The following is a 13,802-nucleotide window of genomic DNA, read 5'->3' on the forward strand; positions in this document are numbered from 1 at the left end:
GCCCGGTTCACACACCCGGGCAGGTGCTCTCGCTAGTCCCACTCACTTCACTCCACTTCGCCGAGACTTTGACTCGCGTAATGCAGAGATTAGGGGAGCTCTAAAGGTCAGGGGGTGCACCCCGGCGGGGTTAACCTTTCTCGTCTACCCTCGTACCTTACCTTTGTACCCGCACCTCTGTATCTGTGCCCGCTTCTGTATCGATGACAACATTTAATGAATCCCGCCTTGCTTCGAATTGTTCTCAAATGCTATTAACTAGCTATGATTAATGCTACAAAAGGTTGGCGCGTAAGAAAAATCGGAATTTAATTGACTATTAAAATCTTAATTCTTATGAATGGAATCTAATAATGTAGTTAGTTATATCTTATACGTTTGTCGATTGTATTCCGTTCTCTTCTTAAAACTTACTCTTTATTTTCTTTCTCAAGTTCTCATATCTATTTCGCAACTATTAACTTCTGATTGGTGTTGCGTTTGGTTGTTTGCGTTTCCGGCAACAATTTGCCGTTTCTAAGCACATCGCATTTATTTAATCAATAACAACAATACCTCAGTAATCAAGGTGAAGCTTCTAGCTTCATATCCAAACAATAAGCTTTTAAACTGAAATTCCAAAAGTATCGCTTAGCAGGATAGGCTTTGTAGCATAGAATATTTTATCTCATTTTGTATACCATTAGTTTTAAGTACCATATTAAAAAAACAGACCGGAAAGAATTAGGAATATTGAATTTTTTTATCTAAATTTGAAAAATAACGTAGCCGAACGTCTGCAGACAGAATATGTTTGATCGTCGCTACTTTATTTGGTAAAGGTCGGAGGTCAAACGCTGGTTGGTCGATCGCGGGTTCAAGGAACGGTTTTGCGAAATGCTTTTGAATTCGCCAACCCCTGTTCACGTACACCTGGAGCGTATTTGTTTAGTAACTCCAATATTTATTGAAGGGATTCGTGTTTTTGAACACCCTGTATACTTTCGATATGTCGCTCTTATCAAAATGGTTATTATAAAACATTTTCATTGACTCTTTTGATGTTTTTTTCCGTTCAACGTGTAATAAATCATATTTATTGCTATTTTGATAGAGTTAATGATTTACACGTGTCAAATATTTTTACATTGTAAGCGTTGATGAATGTAATAAATTTACTAAACTCCGTACCCTAGTTAGCACACAAAGCTACGTATAGAGTTGTTCTTGTTATTTTACATGCAAGATAGCAATATGCTGAGTGGTATGTATGTTCGTCATTGTAATTCTGAGAACAGGCCCCGTGGCCATTGTCGTCTCGCTTTGCTTTCTTGCTTTGAGCACTAGAGCATACGAACTTTTATTGTATTTTTATTTTATCGGACAAGTGTTTTGTTCTAAACTATCTTAACAAAAGGTCAATATGTCTATTTTTATGGGTATTGTTCGTTTGAATATAGAGAGGCTATTGTTTCGAAAAACTTATTATTTTAAGGGTTGACTTAGATTTTTCTAGAAATTAATAGAATACGAGTTTTTCACATTTAGCAGTGGCTTTCGTCAGATATTGTAAGTTTAACAATTACCCAACGTCATCAATGTAAGTAGCAATTACTAATTTCACTTCAATCATGCTTTTAACTCTCTAGCGCAAGCAAATATTTTTTCCTACGGTTAAATAATGACATACCAGTTGACCATTATGGCTTTTTAAGTTGCATTTTACGTTTGTAAAGATAACTTCAATGAATTAACTCATGTGGTCATATCGGAAACACATCAAATGGATTGTATCGAACAGTTTGTGATAACAGGATATGCATCCATTGTGTCCAGTTTAATTTCACTGCCGAGAGCAACAGCCATTTACAGCAATTGCTTAATTTATCGAACATTAATTTGATTGTAAATTTTTCACTGCACTGTGTAATACATACAATATATTTGTATATTGGGTGTAGTATACTAAGATATTAGTAAAGCTAATGTTCTATGTTGTATTACATTTATATATTTTTTTTTCATAATACATTTCTGGGACAAGGTGTTGATGTTCCGTGAAGTAATAAAAAGGTTACAAGAGTTCGTCTTTGAAATGCGAGTGCTAATCACCAAGTATTACAATATTCAAAATTTAAAACTCGCTCACGGGTGTGCCCCACTCCAGCTTCCCTGTACGTCACGTCGATGCTTAAAATTGAGTTATTTTCAAATGTTATTGCGAGCACCTATAAAATTTGGATGGTACCGTAATAGGTAGGTGTGTCGAAAATTTGGAATTTTTAACCAAAGGAATTTTCTATGTCCGTTATAGTAAAATAAATTGTATGCTAAAGCAGATATTATTTAGTATTTAACCTTTACTGTGAAGTATAAGTATCTTCCTAAAAAAAAGATTATCTTATATTAATGGAAAGAGTTTTAAGAGTAGAGAAATTTTAAAATAATATCATAGTAACGTGGAATTGAAATTAAAATATACCATAGCAGTACATTTACAATTTAATTGAAGCTTTTAAAATCCATTTGCGATTGCCAGATAGTTTTTAAAGCTGAAATATTCTTGTCTCTTATTTTATAAAATTTAGGTCAATTTGTTAAGCATTTATTTCCATATTGTTTGATTATTGAAATATACATACTTCTAATGTTTAATTTTTTTAACGTAAATACTAACCAGTAGCACAGCGATTTGGGGGTCGATTATCTAGTTTTATTTTTACTTTGGTATAAGTATATAGTTTATTTAGTAGTTTTAAAATATCATTTATAGTTTTTAAACAAAATTAAATGTTATATTGTTAAATAAATAATTTATTTTTAAATTAAATTATAAATTACCAGTAAGTTTTACTTTAGATGATATTAGATATTGAAAAATAATTCAACCTTTATCTACCTTTTAAATTAAATAAGAAATTTGACTATGTAGTACAGTTTGTATTGGTCTATACATAACCAGAATAACTGTATTTTCTTACTTACTTTTAACTTCCTACTTCCTACAGATCTTCCTATTGACAAGTCCAAAACTTCTGGCATTAGCTTGCACCAAAAGTCCTGGCGAATTTGGTATTTAGAATTTCAAATGTACCACATTATCTTGAAAAGGAAGGCTGCAAACTTCAACTGTTACGTAACATTACAAATTGCGATGACATAACATAAATTCAACACTAACCCAGACGAAAAGAGTTACTATAACGAAGGGAGAACTTTATTTCTCTTTGTATTAATCTTTAATATAATATTTAAAACTAAAATAAAATGTGTGTAAAAGTTTTTCCACTTTAAACTTAAATTACTATCTGATTGCGCGGTTTGCTGCAGTCGCTAGAGACCCATCGTAATGATGGATGAGCCCTCGAGAACTGTCGATAGTCATTGTAAATTAATAGTGTAATATTATGACCGAATATAAAGTGTTTGGTTAATATTATTTGTTTTTAAGAATTAATTGATGCAAATTTAACGAAACTTAAATACCATTTCTTCGTGTAAGTACCTGACTCCAAATAGGATGTGATTGCATAAAAATTAAAAAATATCATGACTTTTAAGGAAATTTTTTTTTTCTTTAATTCGGTGGTTAATTTTAAGTAATGATGTATGCAGCCAGCATTTTGTCTTTGACTACTTAAGTTCTTCATAATGTTTAGAAATTCTTTCTTTCGTATTACGACCATAAATGTATATAAATTAGACGCTTTTTGAGGGCGCTATTGAATTTTTTATCAATGTGCATTAATTATTAGTCTTACTACTATTCTAAATGCGAAAGTTTGTATTGATAACTGCAGAACGGCTGAACGGATCAGGACTAAATATGGATAGAGATAGATTATACTCCAGAAGTAGGTACAGTTTATTAACTTAGTTTTTTAAATACCACCCACACGATGTCGCAGATAAACTCAGAAGACAACATAAATCCAAAAAAGTAACTGCGACAGAAGTCATATTGTTAAATGAATTTGCAAGGGGATGAGAGAGCGCTGGCGACTCGTTTACTGGCTGATGAGATTTTTAACGAGCGGAAAGGGCACGACGGCAGGAAGCGAAATTTACATTTAAATTTTCACGGCGACCAATTGCATCAATTGCCCTTATAATTACTTTATTACGAACTAAAATTTTAAGGGTTCTTGCTTGAAAAAATATGTTTGTACGAATCTGAAGACCTTTAGAATTGGGCACTATTTTTTTATTAAAATTTTTACAAGCCTTTAAGAAACTGGGCTTAAGAAGTCATGCATGGTTGATAATAAAATGTGAAATTCAATTACTTATCATTTCTGTCTATTTTAATTTTATGTCCAGAAAAATGTGTACAAGAGATAACTCCAAATGTCTTGCCCGAAAATATAGCGTTTTAACCCAACTTACCTCTATCCAAAGTTGATACTTTTAGTTGAGTTTGTACTTTAGATGGCTTCAAAGTTAATGAAAGTTTCTACATTTCTTCCATTTCCTTATTCCTAGGGATAAATGAAACGATTAAAATAACTTTAAACCTTTATTGATTCTTAAAACTATCTTTACAGTTATTACTAAGGTAACTATTGTTTATTTACCAACTATGTTGACTATGGACGACAGTGTCCGTTGAACCGTGGGTTTCTAAGACCAAAATGTCGGTATAATACACATTATCATACCTGTCATTATCTTTGAAAAAACAGAGATAAGAATATGTTTTAAACGGACATTTTGGTCTCAGAAATCCAGGATTATTAGAGGTTTACAACAAAGAGTAGATCATTAGGCAGTGATCGTTCAAACTTATAATATGTCTTTAATGTTATTATGGTTTTTTTACAAATTGTACAAAAATCGATATAAATAAAATTCGAGACAGAAAGAATATATAAATTTACAATAATAGTAATATTTTCGAATATGTAATTGACTATATACATAGACTTAATTGTACATAACACAAGTTAAATATATACAAAGATTATATATTTATTGCTATATATATTGTTGGTGGCATAATATCACTTTACAAAAATAATAAATAATTTCGATTATACTTTAAATATTAATTTGTGTACATAAATAAAACAGGCAAGTTTTCTAAGAGTTTTCTTTCTAAATTTTAATGGAAAATAGCATTTAATTCAAACTATATAAATGAGTTTAAATTATATTTGTAACAACGAAAAAAATTGGGAAGTAAATAATAGTTGGTTTCTAGCACACTAATCTGCTATCACATTCAATTCTAAATTAACAATCATTAATCTGTCCTTACTTCGCATATGAAGAAAGTCTCAAAAGAACAAGGTGAGTCGTTCCATTTAAGACCTTTGTCATCTCGGTTCCATAGTTCTAAGCAGTTCTCTTCTTCGCCGTTCTCATATCTGAAGTTGTTGGGCTCTCCAGCATTCCAGTTGACGAAAGTAAGTGGTCTTCCATTAGCCATCCAAAAGAAGTTACCCTCTTCGGCCAAGTCAGTGCCCGATGTCCAGAAGTGTTCACGCCCGTAGCCTGTAAATACAGATAATGTATTAGTTAAAGAAATACGTACAACCCTTTCTGTGCGTCTCCTCCTCCGTTGATTAAAGGTAGGTTACGCATTTGCAATTGTGGATGTTTATGGACATCGGCGTGTCTATTTTGACCAATTTAGGTGGCCGTTTGCTCGTTTGCCACCTTATGATATAAAAAAAGTAGCAACACTGAATAGTTTGTATTCGATTGATAGCAACCTCGGTTATTAGTTGCTAAATGTAACGTAAATAAAATTAATAGTTTCGTAAAGCAATAATTACTATTTCCAAAATCACTTATTTAATAATTAAAACGATATTCAGAATATTTTTCTAGTGATTAATTTTGACAATTGTTTACTATCTTTTTTTATTTTCATTGAGCTGTAAACTTACCCGAGTCCTTTACATATTTCTCAAGCCTGTCATTTTCTTCTTGTGATGAGATGGATGCGAGGTGCATGCCGTGGAAGCGACAGTACTGCTGTGCTTTAAACCAGTTCGCCTGTAATGATACAATATTAAATTAGTACAGTTGAAATGTTACAATATTAAATAAGTACAGTTGCAATATTACAACATTAAATTAGTACTGACTGACCTAACAAATTTCTGTTAATTTGCTTGCTGCGAAAGCCCTTCGTAAAAATTCATATCCCTCAATTTTGCTATTTTAACAATATTAAATTATAGGTTGCGATTTTTTTAAATATAACTAAGTACTTTTGTGTAATCTCAATAGGTATATAAAATCAAATTTTGAACTCCTTAATCCGGGAGGGCGGCGAATGGAAATCTAATTCCTGTTTCCGCAATTAAACTTTGATATTTGTCAACGATGGCTCATTATTTTGACGGTAAATTAAGGCTTAAAGGAAACTTAATGAAATGTTCACTAATTTTCTATACAATTTTTATGTTGTAATATAGCTTTATTACAATATTTTTTTACGTGAATAGAATAAATAGAATAGACATGAATGTGAAACAATCATCTTTTAGGAAAGTATGTGCGTATGTGACAGCTTGATCCACTCTTTTCTAACGCATATACAATGCTCAAGTCTTCGTCTGGTTTGTGTAATCTCTCCTTTTGTCATATGAAAATATTCTGCCTAACACATTATATATAGAAACTAATAGTCGGCACTGTTGTGCAAGAGAACCGCGTTAGGTTGTTCCAGGTTGCGTAGATTTACCTAAGATGTAAGTGCGTTAGTAAGTACTTAGAACTCAATCATATATTGGTAAGACGGTTTCTTGCAATACAAATACAATCAAAACCGGTTATAAACACATCATAGGGACCGGCATTATTGAGTATTAATGGTCTTTATTACTCTTTATTGTTTATATAGCGTTCAACTAAATTTCAACCTAGATCTCCGGTTTGGTCGTTTGGTTCTTGTACATTTTTTGGACCTTAGCATTGGACGCACTCCGGGTTCATCTAGTATAATATATAAATGTAACGTCTATCAAAGGTTCTACACTCTACCAGTCGAACATTTGACCTTTATACTACAGTGCCGCTGTCGCAACATTTCGTCGCGGGTCACTGTGTTAATAAGCTAAGCAAAGGAAATGCCGATGATAGTTGATTTCTTATATTTGTATACATGGACTGTGTTTCTGTTATACTCGTACTAGTTTTACACACCGCGACAGAACTGCCATTTGACTAAACATAAGTGTGCGTTTAACAATAGCAGTACTTCACTACACTGCTCTGCCTTAATGTTCTGCTCTCGTGTGAAATTAGCGTAACGAGAAATATTAACTCCAATATTAATTACAAATGTTAAAAAGACACGACTTTTTAATTTATATATGAACAGCTGCAAATAAGTGATCGATTAACTACGCATCGTCGCCATTTTTTAACAAAATACCTGGCTACACTAAATAACTAAAAAAAAAAGTTTTTCACTTTTTAGTACTAATGTTTCGTCATGATTTACTTCGTTTATATGATCCTGATCGTACAAATCATGTATTTACCGATTGCCTTATAGCGGTAACTAGGCGTTACAAAAGTGCTGGCGCTACAAAATCAATTAACTACGAGACTTGCTTTACATAGGTCTATTGCTACACACATGTTTTACTTCACTTCTTAGCATAAACATCTACACTACATAGATTATAAAATTATAAAAAAAAAATTATTTAAAAATGTCCACTGTATTAGTTTTTATTCTATGCTAGCGGTTGTCTATAAAATTGCCTATACTATGGGTCTTATGTTTAAGGACCAAAGTAACAAATTGATGATTTTTACTTTTTTATGTTAAAAGCTACGTCTTAGTCTAGTTAACAACGTGCACTAAACACAAATACACATTTACAGGTGTAAACGTGTTATTGATGAAGTAAAAGGGCCTATTGCATCTTTTCCTACTTTGAGAGCCTCTCCTGAAAAGTTGTCAATTTGCACATTGGCCCTTATTCGTAGGAGTAATCGTATGTTCGCGTGCATCAGCTATCTTCCCGTCTAAGGCCCGTCAAAATCAAATCAGCTATTCCGGAGGTTATTCTGTGTTGGTATTTCCAACACAATAAAATAATTTTAATTCTGAAGCCTATATTTGCATGATAACAATATCAGTAATTTATTACCGTTGATTTACAAGCCTTATAAATTAAAGTACTATTTATGGATGTAATAATTAATAATAGGTGGGTAATAATATTCCGACGACAGGTTTTTAATCGTGTATATTATATCATACAAGTCGTATTGCAGGACGTATCATTTATCAATTATGCTTTAAATTGATAATTTTTTGAGTTTTTTTTTATTTAAACAAGTGCTGTCGATTCATAGGGATAAAATAATAATGGCACAATCGCTTCTTTCTGTGAGAGGTTTATTAATTAAAAAAAAGTTTTCCGGTTTCTTTATAAAAATGTCATGTTTTTGTCTGAATATTTCGCCAGTGTGAATTCATGGTTAAAAGATTATGTGAATAAAGTAAGTTTAATAAAAGGCTGATGGTTATTTATATATTTTATTACCAAAATTAATTTTGACAAGTACCCCTTTAGATAGCGATAATTGTTTAAAATTCGAGACGTTTTCGTGACTAAGCAGAAGTAATTCCGACTATATTACAAAATATTTTGCATTGTTAAAAATTTTATAATACTTGTTTAGAATTAGAAAGCCTTTAAAGTAATTACACATGATACTAGAGCACGACATTTTCTATTCAAAATAGTTGCGAAATGTAACTAAACAATAATAAGATCGTCATTTGTCACTAACAAGGCTGCAGCCGTGTCACAATAGCGTCCGCCTCAGACACGACATAATATTTGAATATAATTATCTCCAATTACTCAATGCTGTGAAATATCAGGCATGAAAGTAAATTTTTTTTTAAGAAAATAAAAATAGAACTGTAGAAAGAAGAAAATCTAAACAGGCAAGGGCCTAGAAATAAATTAGACAAAAAGTATTGTTTTTTACTAGAACTTGAAAGAAAATAGTCCAGTCTACGTCATCGCAGTTTGATGGAACCAAAGTGAAATATGTATGAAAACTAGTATGTTTGCGGTAATAGTGAACCTTACAACAGCGGTTACCTTTTAATTTATCGTATTTGTAGTGTCAAAATACTCGTAGTTTTTTTTTTGTAGTGATAGTGGCAAAGATCGATTGAAAAATATCAAATTAAGGTTGGAGGTGCAGTTAGTTTAAACTTATTTATTTTATTTTATCATAGTTTTATCGTTGTTTTGGTGATGCATTGACTCTAGTTAAGAATCGTGTGCTCGGTGAATTTAAAAGAACCGGTCTCTTTGTGTTATTACGTCGGAATAGAATGAAAGGCGTGGGAATGACGCCTACTGCGGATTCTGCATTGTGCACTGCGGAGGTTAACTTCCGGAACTCTTAAGAGTAAGTACAAAAAAAATGTTTTAAAGATAAATGTGACATGTGACGTATTTATGTAAAAAAATAATTTTGTACGATTTTACTAGTGCAATATTGTAAAGTTGCAATTCTCTAGGGAAGGAACATTGTTCCTACACAATATTTTACAATATTTCTTCCAAGGTGAAATTCCGTAAAGCCTAGCAAAGACTAAAAGAAAGTCGTGTTAGTTACACTATTTATAACTCATGATCGGTCGAACTGATTTAGCTGATAATTTTTTTTTTTTTTTTTTTTTTATATTGGAAAAGTTAGCGCTTGACCACGATCTCACCCGGTGAGGTGAAGATGTGGTCTAAAGATGGTACGCGCTAGCTTTGTAGATGCCTATTCACTCTACTCTTGAAGGCCCCCACATCGTACTTGGACGGAAAAACTGACGCCGGCAACTTATTCCAATCCTTAGCAGTACGCACAAGAAACGATGATTCAAACTTTTTCGTTCGAACGCGTGGCACGTCTACTACATAAGGATGGATTCCAGCCGTATGTCTGAACGTCCGATGGTAGAATGGTGATGGTGGAATTATATCGTGTAATTCCTGCGCACACTCCCCAAAATGCAGCCTGTAAAATACCGAGAGACTAGCCACTCTACGCCTGTGCTCAAGACTGATTAGATTTAGGTCTTGGTCACCGAACAACTTTTTGGCTCGCCTCTCCACCGAATCTAGTGCCGCGAGTTGGTACTTTGCTGCGCCTGCCCAGATATGACAGCAGTACTCCACACATGGCCGGATCTGTGCTTTATACAGGGTCAAAAGCTGTCCCGGTGTAAAGTACCGCCGTAACTTTGAAAGGACTCCAAGTTTCCTTGCAGCTACCTTCGCCTTAGACTCTATGAACTGTCCGAAGTTAAGATTCGACGAAATTTCGACGCCCAGTAACTGCAGACAGTTGGTGAATTCGAGGGACACATTCTGGAAAGTGGGAGCTAGGGTGAACTCGCTCTTTTTGGCGGTGAATACACACGCTTGTGTTTTGGCGGCGTTGAATCGCACAAGATTGGCCTGTCCCCAAGATGAGACTGCCTCGAGTGTGCGATTAGTACGCTCTACCATGGCCTCACGTTCAGACTGTACTTGATCTCGACTGGTCCTACCTACCGGTAGATATCTCTGTATAACTGTGCTGTCATCTGCATACCCAAAGATACCGGGAATGAGCAGGTCGTTAATATGCAGCAGAAAAAGAGTTGCGGAGAGAACGGAACCCTGAGGAACGCCAGCATTAGTGGCCATAGTGTCAGACGAAGAACCGTCGACAACGACGCGGAGCGATCGCTCACTCAGGAAGTCCTTGATCCACTCTATCAGACCAGGGGATATACCGTAGGCTGGAAGCTTGCTAATAAGGCTGGCGTGCCAAACCCTGTCAAAAGCCTTTGAGATGTCGAGAGAGACAGCAATGGCCTCCCCGTTCTTTTCTAGGGCCTCGCCTATTAGGTGAGTGGCATACGCTAGAAGGTCTCCTGTCGACCGATTTCGGCGAAATCCGTATTGTCGGTCGCTGAGGAGATCATTCTGTTCTAGGTACGCGATGAGGCGGGAGTTCAATACACGTTCTATAATCTTACAGAGTATAGAAGTGATTGAGATGGGTCGATAATTTGCAGGGTCGGCACGACTGCCTTTTTTAGGCACGGGCTGCACATTAGCCAACTTCCAGGATTTAGGCACTTTTCCAGCTTTGAACGAGAGGCGATACAAACGTGTCAGAATTGGAGACAACTCGGCCGCGCACGTCTTAAGAACAATAGCTGGAATTCCATCCGGTCCACTGGCTTTGTTCACGTCTAGACTTCGCAATACTTTTAAGACCTCTTTCTGCCTAATGCGGATTTCCGACATAATCGTCTCGCAGCAGGGGATTGAGGGTGGTTGAGCATTGCCGGTGTCTAGCCGCGAATTATTGGCAAAGAGGGATGCAAATAGGTCCGCTTTCTCTTTTGCCGTGTGAGCTAGTGTACCATCGGGTTTTACCAGCGGTGGTAGTGAGGGCCTACAGAAGTTCGCCTCTACCGCTTTAGCTAGGGACCAAAAAGCTCTACTACCGCAGGGTTGCCTGGAGAGCTTTGCGCCAATGCGATTTATGTGACTCAGGCGAGCCTTCTGCAAAATCCTTTTGTAAGACTTGGCGGCTTGGTTAAAGGCTCTTTTCCTATCAGCTAAATCTGGTAATTTACGCTGTCGAGCCTCAGACCATGCAAGATACGCCGAATGTTTGCGCTTTTCAGCTGCCGCGCATTCGGCGTTAAACCAATTGATGGGGAGGTAGCTTAGAACTAGGAGACGGACATAGGAACTTTTTTATGTTGTGTGCATATTTTTTATTCCGCGCGGACGAAGTCGGGGGTAAAAGCTAGTTTCTATTAAATAATATCTCGTATCAATATTTAAAATATTCTGTGATATAGAACTATACAATTTGATCTGATATGTCAAACTTTACGTTTGACCTGTCATATGAAAATTGAAAGTAAAAAAGAATGTTTAAAACATTGCCAACGTACGCTCGACGGTCGTCGTTCGTATGGGCGTGGTAAACACTTAGGATGAAAGAGAAAGCTCTGTACAATCAATCAAACACACGCCACATACACCGCGGCAACACTAGTGACTAGTGATGTGACATTTTTAACGAAATCTTTTAACATGCTATTTATGTTAAACAGTTTCAATATGCCTTTTAGTTGACTGTTTTGATGTTCTAGAAACGATTAGATTATTCAAGTTATTTTATGCAGATCATTATATTGTGAATTAAAAAAAAAAGCGATTGATGCAGGTTAGCATTGTTTTTCCACGAAAAGGATAGGTGTGGCAACATTTATTTGTGTAAATATTGTGCCAATGAAAATTCACAGCAAATAAGATCAAACGCATAAAAAAACGAGAAATATCCTCGAGGCCTAAAGTTAACAAAAGTTGTCAGTTCTAACATGCTATTAAATAACGCTTATTGTGGCTATTATTGTCGATTCGCAACACTAGTTATCAAGACATAGTGATGTAATGTTTCGTTCCGACGTCTTTTGATGACCAATTGTTACGCGTGAACTTCTTTATTAGTGTTTTTTGCTGACCCACCGCTTTGTACCTTTGAATAAATTATGTATGGATGTTTGTATGAAGGTATCTCTAGAACGGCTGCAAGGCTCTCGCTGAAATTTAGCAGAGATGTACAACATAGCCTGGAAGAACACATAGGCTACTAGTTATGGTATTTTTTATTCTGCAGGAATGGAGTCGCGGTCTAGTAAAAAATAAAAATGGTGATAAAATTATATGTCATGTCGCATTATACCTTGTGACGTGAAATAGTAACCAATGAATTTTGCTTTAATAATTAAGGGAAAAATAAGAATCGAATGACACTTATAAAAATCAGTTCAGTCGTTAACGCTACTGGAGATCCCAAATAAATTAACATGCATACCACACAATCGATATACATGAAAATATAATAAATGCTAAAGTTTAGATGGATGTTTGTTTAAAGGTATTTGCGGAACGGCTCAACGAATATTGATGAAATTTGGCACACATGTAGAGCATAGTTGAGCAAAATACATAGGCTACTAAAAAAGTTTTTATTTTAATTCCGCGCGGATGGAGTCGCGGGCGACTGCTAATATTAAATAAAAATATATCAAGCATTTATAATCACGCTTACCATCTAACATTGTTTGCCATATTTGAAAATACCGTGTACACAGTGCAATGTGTATGTTTGGATGTAACCATTTATTACAGTTACTTAATAATAAAATTATAACGCAACAAGACGCGGCCTTTTACGTTTGTATTGCGTTATAAGACAATCATCATTTAAAATAGGATGTAATAAACTACGAGGTCAGAACGTCTCTCCTTGTGTTTGTTAAACTTTGAATTGAGTTCATTTTCAATGAGTTAAAAATCTCAGGGAAATTACAAACAGACGGAATAACGTGGTGGTTATATAAAATTAATGTTACTTATCTTTCTACGTTTGAGTAAAAAATACAGTAATAAATTTAGTATATGTAATCAGATTGAGGGTGTTCCGTATTGGAACTATTACTGAATTGGAAGTAATACCTGCAACATTTGCAACTTAGGGTCTTTCAAGAAACGAATGGGCAAGAGAAACAAAAGAACGCAAAAGAAAAAAGACCGGCGACGCATCTGAAGTATATATCAGTCTATGGGCGTCGGAGCAACTAACATTATGGTATAAGCTGCTTGTTAAAAAAATAGTTGTGTAAAATACCTTAAAGAATATTCCCAGGTAATACCGCTTTTCGCCGCTCTTCAGCAGTGGCATGGTCCATCGCGTCACTCCCAGTTCATCGTCATTGCAACTCGAGCATTCTGAAACATACATAATATGATGATGACTCTATT

The 13,802-nt window shown here is 34.9% G+C and overlaps 1 protein-coding gene across 1 annotated transcript in view; it reads right to left on the bottom strand.

Annotated features, from left to right (window-relative positions):
• Positions 1-5,036: 5,036 nt before the first annotated feature.
• The window catches only part of LOC106718349 (pulmonary surfactant-associated protein D), a 65,209-nt gene continuing 56,443 nt past the window's right edge, over positions 5,037-13,802 (bottom strand). Inside the window, exons 4-6 of the mRNA XM_014512416.2 lie at positions 13,669-13,769; positions 5,871-5,979; positions 5,037-5,472 (exon numbers count right to left, since the gene is read on the bottom strand). Coding sequence (XP_014367902.2) covers positions 5,222-5,472; positions 5,871-5,979; positions 13,669-13,769 — 461 coding nt within the window. The 3' untranslated portion in view covers positions 5,037-5,221. The remainder of the gene's footprint in view (positions 5,473-5,870; positions 5,980-13,668; positions 13,770-13,802) is intronic.

Source organism: Papilio machaon, chromosome 12 (assembly GCF_912999745.1).
Source record: "Papilio machaon chromosome 12, ilPapMach1.1, whole genome shotgun sequence".
Classification (NCBI taxonomy): domain Eukaryota; kingdom Metazoa; phylum Arthropoda; class Insecta; order Lepidoptera; family Papilionidae; genus Papilio; species Papilio machaon.